We start from the raw sequence: 18,462 nt of genomic DNA on the forward strand, positions 1-18,462 counted from the left end.
CTTCCATTTAATTTCAACATAATTTACAACAAAGAATATCAAGACTGGTACAATTTAGTTCCTTTAGTAGGAGTTGGCCTACTTGCTGGCCCTTGGACAAAAATATTATAGTTAAAAGAACAATTATCAAGTTAATATTTCTGACAGTTTAAAAGTGGTATGGATTTTAGCAGCTCTTTTGGCCACTCTGCTGTCATCATTATGAAAGTAGAAGGAAGACATGCAGGATGAAAGATGATTTTGTTTGTCATGGTAAAAGAATTCCTTATTAGTGGGCAGTCTACTGGTAATGAGGGTCTCTCGACCTATGTAGGCAGGTCCTCACGAAACATTCTATTGCCTTGGATTGTGCTCTAAGCATTTCTATTATGGCAGCACCAGGCAAAATGAGAGCTCTGCTAGCAAAACCTTCAAATACCTAACAGATTACATCTCCATGGCACAATAAGGTATGGTATTCCCAAGGGACTATGCAGAAAAAAAAATACTAAAAACACTTGTATTTGAAGTCAGATAAGAGAGCTCAGCCATTTAAATGCACTTAAAATCTAATGTACATCTAAATGTAAACATAATGTTAGAAGAAATGGTAGGTTAATGGTCTTTAAAATAAATGACCAGAAGACTGCTTTAAATAGCAGCTCTCTTAGTACACCTAGTTGTCTGCAGAAAGATGCTTCCATGACAATAAGGAGACCAATCTGTTTTGGGTGGAATTAATCTATATCTTTTACCTCTGACTCTTAAGTTCTAGTCTACAGTTTTCCAGTTTTAGAAACTATTAAGCAGACACAGGAAAACTATGAAGAATTGATTTACACTTATCGAATTCAAAAGAACCTGATTTATAGAACAAAATATCTTATTTATTTACATACAGGGGAAGGCATATTTCAAGTATTTGACTAATTATCTACAAAGAACTCCTACTTCCTAGTGGTTAGGCCCACTCATGGAACCAAATTATATATCATAAAGGGGTTTAGTGAGTACACAATCAGAGCAGGACGTGACAAAGGCTTAAGGTGCAACTATCTAATCAATTCCCTTTCTCTAGTCTAGGAGTATTTCTGCCTAAAAAAACCCAATCTGTCCCAAACTACATATCCCTTCACTGCAGTTATTTGTAATCTGTTTTTTTTTTGTCTTTACCTTACCAATCTAATGAAACTGCTCTCTTAGATTAACAACAATCTCATTTTCTCAGTCTTTATATTTCTAGACTTTTCTGCAACTTTTAACAGCATTGACCCTCTCCGTCCCCAATCATTTTGTGTATACTTCTTCTTTGGTTTTCTTAATACTCCACTTATGTTTCTCATACGTCCTGTTGGACCATTTGTTCTCAATGTCCTTGCTGGACTCCACTAAAGAAGTCAACTGTACAAGTATTTATTGAGTGCCAAGCACTGTGTGAAGCCCTAAGGATACAAAAACAAAATAGACCCTACACTTATAGGACATATAAGCTATTGGGGGAAACACGTAGTGCACAGGTAAGAAAACACAAAATAGATACAAAGCAAAGTTAAAAGGGAGAATACTAACAAATGGCAAGATCAGGAAAGGCCTCCTTAAGGAAGTGCCACTATAGCAACTCCTTGAAGAGAACTAGAAATTCCAAAAGGTAGAGGTGAAGAGGAAGATCATTTCAAGAATGGGGGAAAACTTGTACAAAGACACAGAGAAGAAAGACTGAAAATCATTTGTACAGGAACAAGAAGGCCTGCTTGATTAGAATGTAGAGTGCATGATGGTGAGTAATCTGAAATCAGTCTGGAAAGACAGGTTGGAGTCAGATTGTGAAGAATTTCAAGTTTCAAAACAAGGGATTTGTATATTAGGGACAAAAAGGAGCCACTAAAGCTTCTTGAAAAAGGTAGTGACATAATCAGACCTGTGCTTCCCTTCCTACTGGGCTTTGATGAATGTGGTACCAAGTCAAATATTTTTACTATAATACCACAGAAAAGATCACAAGACAGTTGTGTCCTTAAGGAGCTTACATTTTAGTGTAAGTTGAAGCAAAAAACACAAATCAGAAAACAGACAAAAACATGAACTGGAACAAAGTTTAAGGCATGAAACCATAGAACTAAGGATTCAGGGAAATGCTGAAAATAACCGTAACCATGTTAACTGATAGTAGCTATTAGATAGTGAGCTCCTCGAGAATAGGGGATTGTCGTTTGCCTTTCTTTGTCTCCCAGGGCTTAGCACAGTGCCTGGCACATAGTAGATATTTAAGCTATGCTTGTTGACTTAGTTAAGGATGACTAAGTAAAATGAGTCAACCAGAAATCTGAGGGAAGTCACAAGATTGTATACAGGAAACATGGCAGGCACTCAATAGCTTAATGCACAATTCTAAGCTACCATGAGGCAGAGCTGACACAGAGAACATTCTACTCATATGCCATCATCAGTGAAGCTGTTCCAATTCTTTTTTGGGGAGGTGGGGGGTTTGGGCAATGAGGGTTAAGTGACTTGCCCAAGGTCACACAGCTAGTAAGTGTCAAATGTCTGGGTCCAGATTTGAACTCAGGTCCTCCTGACTCCAGGGCTGGTGCTCTATCCACTGCACCACCTAGCTACCCCCTGAAAGTGTTCCAATTTACTGCTACTCTGCAGATTCATTCACTATGTTCTCTCCCAGTCTGTGGAGAATTCAATTACTGGTTACCTAAGAGTAAGAAAACTCTGATTTCTCATTCTCTCATCACCACCCACCTTACTTATGTGCCTGTCACTTACTGGGAAAGTTAAGCCATGTCCTACTATTTCAAGAATTTGTGCCACAGTATTTTGGAGGTGAGTTACTCCAAAACATACAAATGATTAGGAAAAAAAGATATTTCTGCATATAGAACATCAGGCCACAATTTTCTATCAAGTCCTCTTTAATGTTTGACTTAACATTATTCCAGGCTTAGGTAAGATTTTAAAAATGCATTTTTAATGGTATGAGTTTTGAAGTCTCAGAGAGAACTTGTATGATGCAAGTTTCTCATGAAATGTCTTCTGGAGTAACATTTTATATTTTGAACATCCTGATGGAGAGTGAGTCCAAGATTATCTAATACTGACAGAATGATAGTAAAACTATTACTAGACCTTAACTCTACTTCTAGAGTATGATCTCAACAAGTGTCCTCTGGATGATGTAGTTTAATATATGAATATCCCAAGGTCCAGTGAAGTATCAGTAGTTTTTTGTCCCTCCATCAGACTACAACACTACTCACTCTTCAATCAATAGATCTGCTCTTCTTCCATAGAAACCTGTCCGATTCTTGCTACCTTCGTCAAAGTTTTTAAATTTCACTACTGCTGTACATCCTAGATATGACTGCCACTTCTGCTAATGACTCTAGTGTTTGTCATTCTCTTTTTTCTGTACCATTTCTTGTTACTTCTCAGTTTTAGGGATAATGCTTATGTTTCAAAGACCCACATCACTAGGTAAAGATTCTACTCATTAGAAAACTGACCAATGATAGAGTATACATCTTAGATGTATATTTTCAAGTCCTTTCATATATTATCCCTACTTCTGGCTGGCTGGCAACTACTTTACATTCAGAAACAGATATAACTAGTGACTTGCTGTAACATTTAGAATGCCATAGTCCAGGGATACTTTGGCTTGAAATGCTTGGCCAAGTAGATGTAACCTTTCTGCTTCCAAAAGCACTTTAATTTCTTTCTTTCTAAATTTGGGTTCCTTGTACACTCTCAGCAAAGGACCTAACCTCATACTTTACTGAGAAAATAGAGGCCTTTCATCTTGAGCCTCCTCTTTTTCCCTGCTCTACCATTCAAAACTCCTAGACACCATCATTCCTCATTATCTTCTCCTTGAAGTTCTCCATATAATTCTGGTTCTAATCTATCAGGCACACTCTTTAGAAAAGGGATGGAGGCAGGCCCAAGTGGCAAAGTTGTCAGGTGGTACAACAATGAGAATAACTGGATGACTTTAGGCTATAGTACAGGGCCAGATAATTAAGTGCTTAAAAATGTTTGATGACTGGTTATTTTCTGCTGTGATTCCAGGGGTTCCCTGTGCTACTCTCCAGTAAAAGGAGAACAAACTTCCTCCTAAGAGCATGTTTACTATATTTCACTTGTGGCTATGAAGATAGGAAAGAAGCCTACAAGTCTGCCCACTGCCTTATAATTTTTAAGGGTGAAGACAAGGATGCAATAAGCTCCTTTCATCTGATTCTTGGCTTTTCTCAACTTACCCACTCCTAACAGGCATCACTGCTAAATTTTCTAGAAAAGATAAATGTGGCTAGAAGTATTATTATATGATATTAGTGAATATAATAGGTTAGAAAACTTTAATTCCCAGATAAAAGCATTTATTTTAATTTCTCAAATCCTTTTACCTATCACCATGATTTAGTACGGCATCAAAAGGATATCAAAGAGGATGGCTCAATGTAATAAGGATAATGGGTAAGGCCCAATCTCCTGTTCTTCAAACTGGTCACACTCTATTACCTACCCCACCTTCTGTGAGTTCAGAACATTTGTCAAGTGCTCACTGTGCAGTTTTATAGGCAATCATAAATGAAATAAACAATACAGTCTCGCACTATGGAAAAAATTAATATAAGTTTCTGAGTCAGATTGCTGAAAAACCTATTTCAGGTTATCAATTATTATCAAGCTGCCTATCTGCTCAAAATCTTTCAGTAGAGCTCCATGGAGGATAAGGAATCAGAAGTTCAAATTCTTCTGCCTGGCATAGAAGACATTCTACAAACTGGTGCCAACCTGCATTATTGCAGATCACTGTCCTCTGCTCCTGGCAGACTGCACTGAAGAGATTCTAGGTGTTCCTGCCTCGGTGTGTCTAAGAACACTATTCCCTAGGCTGAAACAGTCATCTTTCTTCTTTGCTGACTGAATTCCTACCTAATCAACTTCCATCTTCCTCTTCCATGAAGTCTCCCATGATTTCCTCATCAGTAAAAACATTTTCTCCAGTGGACCTAAATATTACTTTCATACCTCCCTAATGTGCTGTTCACATATTTCTATATGAGATATCTGCTTAAATTTCTCATGACTTTATGAGCCCTAAATATTGAGAAAAGGGATAATCTCAAATTTTTTATTCCCCTGAGGGTATAGCATAGTGCTCTATAGGTAGTATGCAGTAAAAAAAAAAAGTTTGCTTAATTGAACTGAATATAAATGCTTAAGTGATCAAGCTACTGCCTAAGGTTGCAGGTGTGGCCTATCATCAAGTCTCTGTTCTATTCAGTTCTTTCCAATATTTTCTTGTTTCTTTAGGACCCTATAGTTCTCTCTAATTCCTTGTCACTTAAACACACTTATTTATGCAGTTGGATATCTAACAATGGTAAAGATCCCTTTTTATCAACTTTCGTGTATTTAGAATTATAACATAGAGTTAGAATTAGTCAATTTATTTCTAGGCCTACTTTGTATTTTAAAAGAAACAGACTGACTTTAAAAGTTTTAGGATCTTGAAAATTCTTTAGTGTTTAAACAATTATCACTGATAAATCTGTTCATTCATACTTTCATGGTTATCTGAAATGTTTTCTTCATAAGCTATCAAAGATATTTATTTTTATTAAATTGTAAGCTCTTTCAGGGTAGGGACTGTCTTTTGCCTCTTTTTGTATCCTGAGTGTTTAGAACAGTGCCTGGTACATAGGAGGGGCTTAATAAATGTTTATGGATTGATTTATTGATTTTTTTATTCCAAAATCTTAAGGAGTCTCTCAATTTCTGATCTATCCACTAATAACAAACAGGAAAGAAATGTCTAGGATAAGATTAAGATAACTTAAGGAAAGTAACGATGTTATCTGATATTCTGGAAAAAAACAAGAGTAAAATTTCCAATTAATTGATTACTGTTAAGTGTCCATTGGCTACGTGTTTTGCTATTTATATTAGCTATTCCTCCTTCTACATAATACCCTTCAAGATACATCATCATCCTTAAAAATCATCCCATTCAATCATCACAACAACTGTAAGATAGATGATGCTGTTATCCCCATTTTATATTTGATGAAACTGAGGCAGAGGTTAAGTGACTTGCCCAGGTCACACAGCTAGTAAGCATTTGAGGCCGCATTTGAACTCAGTTCTTTCTGACTCCAAGCCCAGAGCTCTTATCCATTTCACCACCTAGGAAAAAAACCAAACTTTCCCCTATCTAAAACATTCTTCAAATAAGTTATAAAGAATTATCTATCTCTTCAGAAGGTTACACTTACTATGCGGAGGTCTTCAATGCGTTTTTCAAGACGTCCTGGCAGACCTTCTGGGAGAGCAGGCACCACCTTGGGTAAAAGAACCTGAGAGGTGTGGGCTGACTGAGGAGTGTTTCCATTTTCTCCCCCTGATTCAGACACTGGGCTACCATTGGAAGTAGCATCCAGTAGCCGGTCAAAGTCTAAATCACCAAGCATCTCTAGGGCATTTTCAGCCTCCTGAAGTAATTCGTGTTCATTTGTGCTACCAAAAATGGAAAGGACTGGGTCAGCACTATTAAGATTTATGTCCGACACTTCATTTCCCATTGCTGTAGCTGCAGATGAAGGGGATTTATTGAGAGTGGGAGTCAACATAGTCACTGGAGCTTTGGAGTTAGACTCTTTCTTTTTTAATGCTTCTTTCTCTTTCTGAAATTTCCTTATCATGGCATCTAGAGAAAGAGGATCTTTGTAGAGCTTCTTCTTCTTTTTTTCAGACTTATGTGAATTTAAAGCCACAACTCTGGAAAAAGAAGTTACAGGTGATTTTAAAAAGCTAAAACATCTTACATTGAAAATGTAGATACTCACTGAAATTTAAAAATAGTTGGTAGCAAAGCAAAATTTGTCTATCTTAAAAATTTGTTTATATCAAATTATACTTTCCTAGCAATCTCCTCCTTCTTCAACAAAAACAGGCACCAATGACTGGTAAGTGTTTGATTATTAAGTCCAGAGAACAGAAGGAAAAGATTAACAGGAACAAACATAACTCAAATTGATGAAAATCGACTAAAATTATGAAGCACTCTTACTAGAAAGCACCTATTTTAGAATGTGAATATATGTAAGGTAGCATACCTATAAACAAGCAAATCAAATTCAAGATGACTTTACAGGGGAAAAAATGGACATCTGATAATATTCAAATATAAAATTCAAATTCAAATTTACCTTATACTTCAAATGTAGGCAGAAATATAACCTAAATTTTATAACTCTTAATTTCATGTACCCAGGTCCATTATTTTTGTTCCAAGAGCTCTAAACAACTACTCCCAATTTCTGATTTTTGTTCATCTTTTATTTCTACTTAAGAAGAAACGTAGAACAGGAAAGGATAAGGATCAAGGCTGACAGACAAATGCATGTAATTTTCAAAGGCAAAACGTTCCTATAGTAACTATAGAACAAGATATAGGGTATATAAGAAGGGTGATAAGCATTTAAAAATATGGAGCACTATATGAGGGAAGAAATTATAATGTTATATGCCCAAATTTTGGAACTGTTAATCAAACAAGAGTACTTACTCTACACACCAAGCATTTGGGGTACAAAGAAAGGTAAAAACAACAAAAAAAAAGAGTTCCTCCCTCAAGAGGCTTACATACTAACGGGGAGACGACCTATAAAGGAATAGATACATACAACATAAACAGAGTAGGACGAGTATAACCTTAGAGAAGAAGGTTCAAGTAGCTGGGGGAAAGGGAGACAGGGAATAAGGGGGTTGGAAAGACTTCCTTCAGAAGGCAGTATTTAAATTGAGTCTTGAAGGAGAACTCAGGGAGGCCAAGAGGCAGAGATGAGGAGGGAATACATATGAATAGAATAGAATTTTATATTCTAATTAAAGAAAGCAGTATAGAAAAGGGTATACAGGGGCAGCTAGGTGGCGCAGTGGATAGAGCATCGGCCCTGGAGTCAGGAGTACCTGAGTTCAAATCCGGCCTCAGACACTTAACACACACTTACTAGCTGTGTGACCCTGGGAAAGTCACTTAACCCCAATTGCCTCACTAAAAAAAAAAAAAAAAGAAAAGAAAAGGGTATACATATGTATGCCAAGCACAGAACCATTTGCCTCTATTTCCTCAATAGCTGATGCTAAAAAGTAGGCCAAAGTAGAAGAGAATTGAGGAAACACTTCTCTCCTTTCAATTGAAGAGTGAGGGACTACTGGATACAATGGCAGACCCAGTCACTGTGCTGGTTGGTTCAGCTTAACTTTTTTTCTTTGGGGGGGGGGGGGGAATAGGTGGAAGAGGATGAAAAGATTGTGTGATAAAGGAAGGTACACTGGGGTTGAAGAAATTGGTTGGTGAGTGAAAGTAATAACCAGAAATCATTGGGATATAAAATCAAAAGGGCTTTCTACTTAAAATATAAAATAAACAAATAAAACGAATTCTCCCTTAAGGATTTCTGTCACCATTTTAGTCAAAGTTTTTGGCTATTAAGAAGGATATGTGGAGTAGAGCCAAGTACAATGTAGGAAGGAATAAAGCAAACTCTCCCAAAAACATCTCCAATCAGATCTAGAAAATGCAGACTGAATCTGGATCAAGAAATCCAAGAAAAAGCCAAAGTGAAAGATAGAAAGATAGATACAGAGGTCTGTGAACTCTAGGGACAGAGTAAAGTTCCACATGGAACATTTTGGGGCCAGGGACTGAAAGAAGACCTAGACTATGCATGACAGCTAGATGGAGCCTGAGATTCATATCTGACCTCATGCAGGTATAGGAACAGGTGTCAAATAGCAACTGTGCTACCCACCACCCAATTTTAGGTCACGGATCCAGAATGGACTAGGAAGGGAGTTCTGTCCAGGGGTGGCATTCTGGAATAATGAATAGCCACAGGCCCTAACCTGTGTAATGAGCAAGAAACAAGGTCAGAAGCAAGCAGCAGCTATGTGGTTCAGACCCCAGGGGGTTGAGTGGAGTCTTAGTTCTAGCTTCTTAGCCAAATCTGAAGCTTGCAAAAGAAAAACAAGGGTTGGTATCCCAAAACAAAGGGAAGCCTACAAAGCTATGTCATGCTGAAAGAACAGAGCTTTTTTCCAGCTGGCTAATGATGGCTGAGTCCATCAGCATCTACTGTTGGCTCAGACCCAAAACCAGATCAGGAACTTGCAGAACTCAGATCAGTGGACCAGTGATCAGACTTTGCCCTGGATGACACTACTCTGGGAGCACTAAAAGCTTGCAGGTCTCCAGCCTGAGCTATTCCTAAGAGCCTAGAATAATACTAACATGAAGTTCAAAATCAGAAAGCAGGTTAGAAAAATGAGCAAAAAAAAAAAAAAAGGGGGGTATCTCACCATAGAAGGAATTTTCAAGACACCCCCCGCCAAAAAAGAATGATTCCAAATCATCCATAAGCAAAGCCTCAAAGGAAAGTACAACTTGGGGACAAAATTCCTAGAATAAATGAAGCAAGAATTTTTTAAAAAGAATTTCTAAAAAATCTTGTAAGTGAAATGAGAGCACTAGAGGGAAAAAATGGAAAAGAAAAATTTGTGGACAAAAGAACTGGAAAGGTGATTCACAATTTTGCAGAAGTTAGACAAAGCTTTGCTCAAGCAACAAACTCCCTGAGAATAAGACTGAGCCAAAGAGAAACGTCATGAAAGCAAGAAATAGTAAAACCAATCCAAAAGACTAAAAAAGTAAGGTATCCCAAAACAAAAACAACTGACCCAAAAAGTAGAATGAAGAAAAATTAAGAATCACTGGACTACTTGAAAAGCCATGATGAAGAGTCTAGATATCTAGATATCTTTTTTTTTTTGGGGGGGAGGGCAGGGCAATGAGGATCAAGTGATTTACCCATGGTCACACAGCTAGTAAGTGTCAAGTGTCTGAAGCTGGATTTGAACTCAGGTCCTCCTGAATCCAGGGCTGGTGCTTTATCCACTGAGCCACCTAGCTGCCCCCTAGATACCATATTTCTCCCCACCCCCAGGGTAATGGGGGTTAAGTGACTTGCCCAGGGTCACACAGTTAGTAAGTGTTAAGTGTCTGAGGCTGGATTTGAACTCAGGTCCTCCTGAATCCAGGGCTGGTGCTTTATCCACTGCGCCACCTAGCTGCCCCCTAGATACCATATTTCAAGAAATCTTTAAAGAAAACTGCCCCAATATCTTAGAACAGAGTAGAAATTGAAGGAATCTATACCAATCACCTCCTTAAATAAACCCCCAAATTAAAATTTCCAACAACACGAGAGCCAAAATCCAGTTTTCAGGTCAAAGAAAAAAATATTATGAATAGTCAGAAAGAAAGTATTCAAGTACTAAGGAACTACAGTCAGAAATACACACAATTTGGCAACCACGAATATAAAGTGGTAATGGGCTTGAAATACAATATTGTAGAAGGAAAAAGATAAAGGCCAACAATAACATACTCAGCAAAAGAGTATAATACTAAAAGGGGAAAAAATGGATCTTTAATGAAAAAGAGGACTTCCACGAATTCCTGATAAAAAGATCAGAGCTTTGTAGAAACTTTAAAGTTCAAACACTGGAGTTAAGAGTAACATAAAAAAATAAACATAATAAAGAACTAAGCAAGCATAAACTGTTTATATTCATGACACATGTGGTCCCTCTGAACCCTATTGTCATTAGAGATCACAGAGAGTATAATTAGACAGAAGCCCTAGAGTGGTTCCTAAAAGGAAAACAGGGAGGGAAAAACGGATACACTAAAATGGAAAGGAGGGATAGGGAAAACCGTCTCATGAAACTGAGGTATACAAGAAATCTATACTAAAAAGGAGGAAGGAATCTCTCTCTCTCTCTCTCTCTCTCTCTCTCTCTCTCTCTCTCTCTCTCTCTCACACACACACACACACACACACACACACACACACACACACACACACAGATGGGTACAGAAATACATTTCACTCAACAGGGAAAGAGAAAGAGAAATTAGAGGGAGAAGAGATTAAGGAAGGGATTAAGTACTAAGCAAAACAAACTTTAAAGACATACAAAAATATTTCTAGCTCTTTTTGAGGTGGCAAAAAATGGGAATCTGAGGCAATGCCCTTAAAATGGGGATTGGTTGAGTAAGTTACGGTATCTAATACTGTGATGGAATACTATTGTGCTGTAAGAAATGATGAAAGAAATGGTTTCAGAGAAACCTGGAGAAAACTTATAAGAACTGATGTAAACTGAAGGGAACAGAATCAAGAGAACTAAACTTGGCAAAGACAAACAATTTTAAAAGACTTAGTAGGAACCCTTATCAGTGTAAGGACTGAAAATTATTCCAGAGGACCAATGATGAAACATGTTACCTATTTCTTGTTTCTGTCAATCTCTGAAAAATCTAATCTCAGTTATATGCTAATATAAAATTAGCACTCTAAATATAATGCTCTATTAACTATATCACAACATTATATTCTTTTAAATATATTACATTAAATTAGGAGATCAAGATTACAGTTAATTCTATATGTTTTAAAAATGAAAAGAAGTCAACTTATTAGTCTATGACTGTTTCCACTATTCTGTCCCTCAAAACCTACCCCAGTTGTTTGGGAACTTTTTTCCTAGGCTTCTTCTCTTTTTCCCCTTCTTCCTTACGCTTTCGCTTTTTTATTCCAACATCATCTTCTTTTACTTTGGAAATCTGTAAAGAGAACAGAGAATACATCTTAAAGCATTTCCTTTGACCAAGAAATACTCAAGGCAACTTAGTATAATAGTCAATAAAATATGAGGCATGGAGGCAGAAGAATGATGATCAAACACCACCTCTGGGACCTGAACTTAGCTTCATGACCCTAGGCGAGGCCTCAAGCACACAGGTCAGAAATGAGCCATCATCTGTTTGCTGAAAGGAGTTTCCATAACTGAAAATCACAGACCAGCTGGAATATAACAAATACTCAGCCTTACTTCCAATAAAATGTTATGAAAAACTAATAGAGCTACTTAATATCACTACAACGCCAAGAAATCCTAACCTTATAAATTTTGACGAAAATAGAGGATTATATTAGGCATGTTGCAAGAAAAGTTTTAAAAGAAGAAAATAATGAGAACTTCATAGAAGTCTGTTTTGGAGTCAGGAGGTTTGAATCCTGCCTCCAACATTATCAATGTAATTTTGAGAAAGTCATTTAGTCTCTGTCCCTCAGTTTCCTCATTCTAAAATGAGGATAAAAATAGTACATGATAGGGTTGTTGTGAAGATCAAATAAGAATGTATATAAAGTGCTTTACAAAATTTAAAGCATTAATATTAACAAAACTAGCATTTATGGGGGCAGCTAGGTGGCACAGTGGATAAAGTACCAGCCCTGGAGTCAGGAGTACCTGAGTTCAAATCTGGCCTCAGACACTTACTTACTAGCTGTGTGACCCTGGGCAAGTCACTTAACCCCGACTGCCTCATTAAAAAAAAAACAAAAAAAAACCCCTAGCATTTATGATATTTCTAATGTACCAGGCACTGTACTAAGCACTTTTCCCAAATACTATCTTATTTGATTTTCACAAAAGCTCTGGGAGATAGGTGCTATTAAGTAGTTGAGGAAAGTGAGGTAGACAGAAAATAAGTGGTTTGCCCAGGGTCACATAGCTTATAAGTGTCTGAGATGGAATCTGAACTCAAGTCTTCCTGACTCTAGGACTAGAACTCTATCCACTGCACCACCTAACTGTCTAAACATTATCTATTATTATTACAGTTAAAAGGAAGTTCCCTGGGGGCTGCTAGGTGGTGCAGTGGATAAAACGCTGGTCCTGGATTCAGGAGTACCTGAGTTCAAATCCGACCTCAGAAACTTGACACTTACTAGCTGTGTGACCCTGGGCAAGTCACTTAACCCTCATTGCCCTGCAAAAAAAAAAAAAAAAAAGGAAGTTCCTTTAACAAATGATACATGGGGGGGGGGGGGTGAGGCAATTGGGGTTAAGTGACTTGCCCAGGGTCACACAGCTATTAAGTGTTAAGTGTCTGAGACCGCATTTGAACTCACATCCTCTTGAATCCAGGGCCGGTACTCTATCCACTGTGCCACCTAACTGCCCCTAAATGACAAATTTTTAAAGTGATAAAGATATCTGTGATTAGCATTTCTCTTTCTTAAACATATTACTTATACACCACATAGTCTATATGTAAATTTACAATAATTTAACCTATTATATATTATACCACGTAGTGGTTCTCCCATTAGTGCTTTAAGTCTACAAATTCTCTTACTTTAGGTGACCTGTGCTTTTGATTCTCTGAAAAATCTTCATCTTCAGTGTCTGATGCTTGGCGAAACTGTAGTGTACCCGTATTGACATAAAATCCTCCATATTTTGTGGTCAGAGAAGCAGGCACCAATTCATCATACTGCATAGAAAAATAAGGATTTATTTATTCACAGCAAAATGTTTTAGTCTATTAAAATATTTTAAAAACTCATTCAACATGCTATCATTCTTTGTTCTTCAAATGCTAACTATAAATATAACAACTGAAAATAATGCTGATAATTATTTCATAGTCTAATCTTTTTTACTATCTCCTGAGTAGAACAAATTCACTGCCTTTGGGACAAGATTAGAAAATATACAATTGAAAGGAAAATTATCATCCTATAGTTGTGAATATATAAATTTCCATAATATATAGTATGACAAATTCTAATAATTCCCTAGTTAATAAAGCTGTCAGAAACATTGATATTGTTTCTAACAATATGAGTCAGATGGGAGAATAAAACTTAAAAGATAAAACAAATGACCATATACAATACAGAGAAGACATTTTTGTGGGTATAGAATAGAATAACATATACGGAGCTTGAAGGGACCTCAGAAGCTATCTAGTACAACCATTTTACTTTGCAAATGAAAAAACGGAAGCCCCAAAATTAAATGATGTGACACAAGTCACACAAGCAGTAAGCTTCAGAGGTAGAATATGAACTCAGTCCCATAACTCCAAAGACAATGCTCTTGACACTGTACCATACTATCTCATCTTCTATTATACATGATATCATCTCAGCACGTAAATGCCAAACTTCTTTGCCTTTTTTCTAAGCAATTCTAAGATCATATGTTCTAAACTAACAGAAATTTAAAATGAATTGTAAAAAGAAACATGCATGTGAAAAAACCATAATAGATCATTATAATAGTAATGAGGCCTTATAGGTCCAAAAACTGAATACAGAACTCATTGGTATGACTCACAAGAGTTTATGTTCCTCGGGTTTTCTAGTACTGAATTACAATATCAGATTAGAAAAATGACAGAAAAGAGGTCCATCTTGACCTAAAAAGGTAATGAGGCTGGTAGTCAAAAGACAACTATTTTTTTTAATAAAGTATTTTATTTTTTTCCCCGTTACATGTAAAGATAGTACTCAACTTTTGTTTATACAAGCTTTCCAATTCCAGATTTTTCTCCCTCCCTCCCCTAGACAGCAGATAATCTGATATAGGCTATATGTGTGTATGTGTGTGTATACACACACACACACAATAACATTTAACATATTTCTGCATTAGCAAAGACAACTATTAATAGTAAAAAAGCTCTTTCAGGGGATTTCTAACAATTAACTACTAAAGGTCTTTTAGTCTGACTTAAAATGCTCCGAGACTGAAGTATGGAAGCTGAAAGAAGCAAAGTTCAGATTTTCCCTTAAATTAGAGAGCTGAATTGTTTGGATTCTGCAACTAAAGTCTCCCTCTGATCCAAAGGAGTAAGAGAAGTACATTTTCTTATCTCTTCTTTTGGGTCAACCTTAGATGTTAAAACTACAAGTTCAGTTTTATTGTTGTTCTTTCCATTTAGAAGCCTGTAATCAATAATAAGCATATTTGTTTCCCAGTTCTGCTTTCTTCACGTTGCACCAAGTTCTCATGAATCTACATTTTCTCACTATTGTTATTTACAATGCAATAATCATCCACTACATTCATGTATGCCAATTTGTTTAGTCATTCTTCAAATGATAGAGATATTGTTCCCAATTCTTTATTACATCTAAAAGTGCTGCTACAAATATTTTACTGTATATGGGACCTATTCTTTTTTGCCACCAACCCCTGAACTGTGGTATGTAAAGGTAATGGAATATTATGTCAAAAGAAAATATTAACCAGAGAAATTCAGAAAAACTTCAGAAGGCATATGGATGGATGGATAGATACATGATGAGGAACACAGAAACAAGAGAAGAGTATACACAAGGAATGAAATTATTTAAATGAAAACATCCAACAAGTAATAATAGTCAATGGGAAAAACAGAAACTCTTTCTAACTGTGGAGAAGCTGAATAAACAAATGACTATCAGCATGGAAGCAATTAATCAACATGCACTTAAGTTATTATGTGCTGAGTATTAGAGATACAAAGATAAAAAAGAAGATCCCCGCTTGAAGTTCTAATGGGGAAGACAATATGCAAATAAGTATGTACACAGAAGATACACTATAAATGTAAGGTAAGGTCAAGAGGAAGAGGGAGGGAAGGACCTCCTGCAGAAGGTGGGATTTGAACTGAGTCTTGAAGACAGCTTAGGGAAGCTTGAGAATTCTAATATATAGAAAGAGAGCTGTCTAGGAACAGGGAAGAATCTTCAAAAATCTAGAGCTGGAAGATGACCTGTCATACATGAACAGCAAGGTTTTTGGTCTTTTCAGTTTTTAGCTGTTCCTTTCTACCCTAGAACCCGACATGGCAGACACTGGGGAAACAGTGGCCAAAAGAAATGCAGATAAGAGTCTTTTAGCAACTCAGCACAACAGCAGGCAAAATACAGGGAAATAGGAATAAGATAAAATATTCTAACTCAAGTTTTTCGATCAGCCAGTTTGGGCCATGTTAAAGAATTTACCATTTGTAAAATTTAAAAAAAAAAGAGAGAGAAAGAAATTGTGTGGAAGCTAAGATTCAGACAGCTAAGTAGGAAAACATCAGAGCAAGGAGAGATGGAAATTCTTGCAAAATTAATCCAACACACAAAAAAAGACAGTAACAGTTAAGTTCATCAGAAGTGATAGATTCTGGGGCAGCTAGGTAGCGCAGTGGATAGAGCACTGGCCTTGGATTCAGGAGGACCTGAGTTCAAATCTGGTCTCAGACACTTGACACTTACTAGCTGTGTGACCCTGGGCAAGTCACTTAACCCTCATTGACCCATTAAAAAAAAATTTTTTTTTTAATTTAAAAAGAAGTGATGGATTCTGATGAAGGTGATTAATATTGAAATCTAATTTTTAAAGACTGAAGCTTCTTGAAAATTTTATATGAAAAGATGACAGCAGAAGTAAAGTTCTGATTAAATGATTACTTTTTATCTACATTGAGAAAGAAGAGCAAAGAGGACTTGCTTAAGTTAAAAAAAAAGCTTTAAAAAATTTAAAAGAAGGCGAGAAAATAATATCTAAGAAGACTGGAAAAGTCAATTTTTGAAGCACTTTCCAAGTCAAACAGAGAATTATATATTTTACTTCTGTTGTTGTTAGATCATGACATTGGAGAGGGGATGTCATGACTTGCAATGAATTGGATTTCAGATTTCTCGTTCTCTCCTCCAAAGCCATCTGGGACCAGTGGCAAGATATACATCAGAACGACTGGAGATGGACTCAGATGCAGTGGGATACCTCACATGTCTCAGTTTGCCTGAAGCATATTTTATCCTAGAGATAATAGGGAGTGACTGGAGCTTCGGAGTAGGAAAATGACATGATAAGACCAATGGTTCAAGAAAACTTGAGGGGGGCAGCTAGGTGGTGCAGTGGATAGAGCACCAGCCCTGGATTCAGGAGTACCTGAGTTCAAATCCAGCCTCAGATAATTGACACTTTACTAGCTGTGTAACGCTGGGCAAGTCACTTAACCCCAACTGCCTCACCCAAAAAAACCAAAAACCAAACAAACACACACAACACCATAGCCTGGATTCAGGAGGACCTGAGTTCACATCCAGCCTCAGACACTTGACACTAGCTGTATGACCCTGGGCAAGTCATTTAACCCTCATTGCCCTGCCAAAAAAAAAGAAAAGAAAACTTGAAAAGTTTTGAAAGTCTGAAAGTTAAGTAGATGATAGACAGCAGTGGGGAAAAACTTGAGGCAGGAAGACCAATTAGAAGATTGCTGCAACCATCCAGGAGTAAGGTAGTAAGAACCCACACCAAAATAGCAACTGTGTGAGTAGAAAAAAGGGGATATATACTAGAGATGTCACGAAGAAAAAAAGATAATTTTTGCTAAAAGTTTAAATATGTGGGAATAATGTGAGTGAGGAATCAAGGTTGGTTAAGATGAATGTGAGGATGATAAGTGCCCTTAACAGAATTTGCCTCCTCAGGAGGGCTTATTAAAATACTTGTTGCTGTTTGTCCTTTGTTCTCTAAGAGGGCCATGATATCAGGAGGGTGATATTTTGACTTGCAAGTGAATTGGAATTAAGTGTGGCAGAGCTGTGCAGAAAAGTATATTAAAAAATACCAATTCATAAACCCTAGGTTAATAACTTTTCTCTTAAGTGAAGTCATGGCAAAAGTGATTTTTGTCCACCACAACTAACTTCATAAATATGCTCAATGGAAATGGTCATTTAATTTTCCAGGAGTCATTTCAGGATTTTCTACCAAAAGTATAGTGCTTAGGTATTTCTGCATATGTCTTTGATAGGGCCATTCTTTCATAATTAAAAACAGACTGAACAGTTTCCTAGGTAAAAGTTAAGTCTTGAAATTAGAAGTTAAAGATCAATTCTTCAATTATGGGAGGGATGATTTTTTTTTAATGAGAGAGAAATATGTTGATTTGTTTCTAGAACCAAGATCCAGGACCATGAGTAGGATGATGAGAAATGTTTAAAAGTAATTTTTTTCCCACATTTCATCAATGAAATATCTAAAACTTATGGAAACAATAAAATATCTGAAAAGAAAAGAATTACTCACAGCCTCTGAGTTATCAATGAATGGATCTGTCTCATCATAGCCAAAACCTATATCAATTAGATCTTGTGGCCGATCTTTCCGGTGTTTAGATTTCACACCCTGCAAAAAAAAAAAAAAATTACATTAAATCAGTTTAAGATCCACATTTATTGCCCTGAACTTAAAAATCCCAATAAGCAATAGAGCCTGCATTCATAATATGTTTTTTAAATAATGGTTTTACAGTCTTCCAATCTTGACTTACTAGTGTGGGGTAGAAATCACTTCATACATTTTAAAATCTGTAATTTTATTTAAACATTTTCTGAAAAATATCCTGCAAATCCAGGATTAAAGCTGAAGTTTGGTTGAATAAAAACAAATTTGTACATAAGCATGAAACCAGAATCTGGAGAAAGGTATTTAAGGCAAAAGTCTTGTCTTTAGTAAAAACAGTCTAGAGAAAAGAAAGCTTCAATCAGAGTGCTCAGG

General features: G+C 36.6%; 1 protein-coding gene across 3 annotated transcripts in view; it reads right to left on the reverse strand.

The window, feature by feature from the left end:
* Nucleotides 1-18,462, reverse strand: part of UBN2 (ubinuclein 2) — a 119,284-nt gene that overhangs the window by 65,674 nt on the left and 35,148 nt on the right. For all 3 annotated transcript variants that reach the window (XM_043965300.1, XM_043965299.1, XM_043965301.1), the window contains exons 3-6: nucleotides 17,992-18,090; nucleotides 13,268-13,405; nucleotides 11,583-11,686; nucleotides 6,270-6,771 (exon numbers count right to left, since the gene is read on the reverse strand). In XM_043965300.1, coding sequence (XP_043821235.1) covers nucleotides 6,270-6,771; nucleotides 11,583-11,686; nucleotides 13,268-13,405; nucleotides 17,992-18,090 — 843 coding nt within the window. The remainder of the gene's footprint in view (nucleotides 1-6,269; nucleotides 6,772-11,582; nucleotides 11,687-13,267; nucleotides 13,406-17,991; nucleotides 18,091-18,462) is intronic.

The sequence above is a fragment of the Dromiciops gliroides genome, chromosome 5, assembly GCF_019393635.1.
Source record: "Dromiciops gliroides isolate mDroGli1 chromosome 5, mDroGli1.pri, whole genome shotgun sequence".
In the NCBI taxonomy this organism is placed as follows: Eukaryota; Metazoa; Chordata; class Mammalia; order Microbiotheria; family Microbiotheriidae; genus Dromiciops; species Dromiciops gliroides.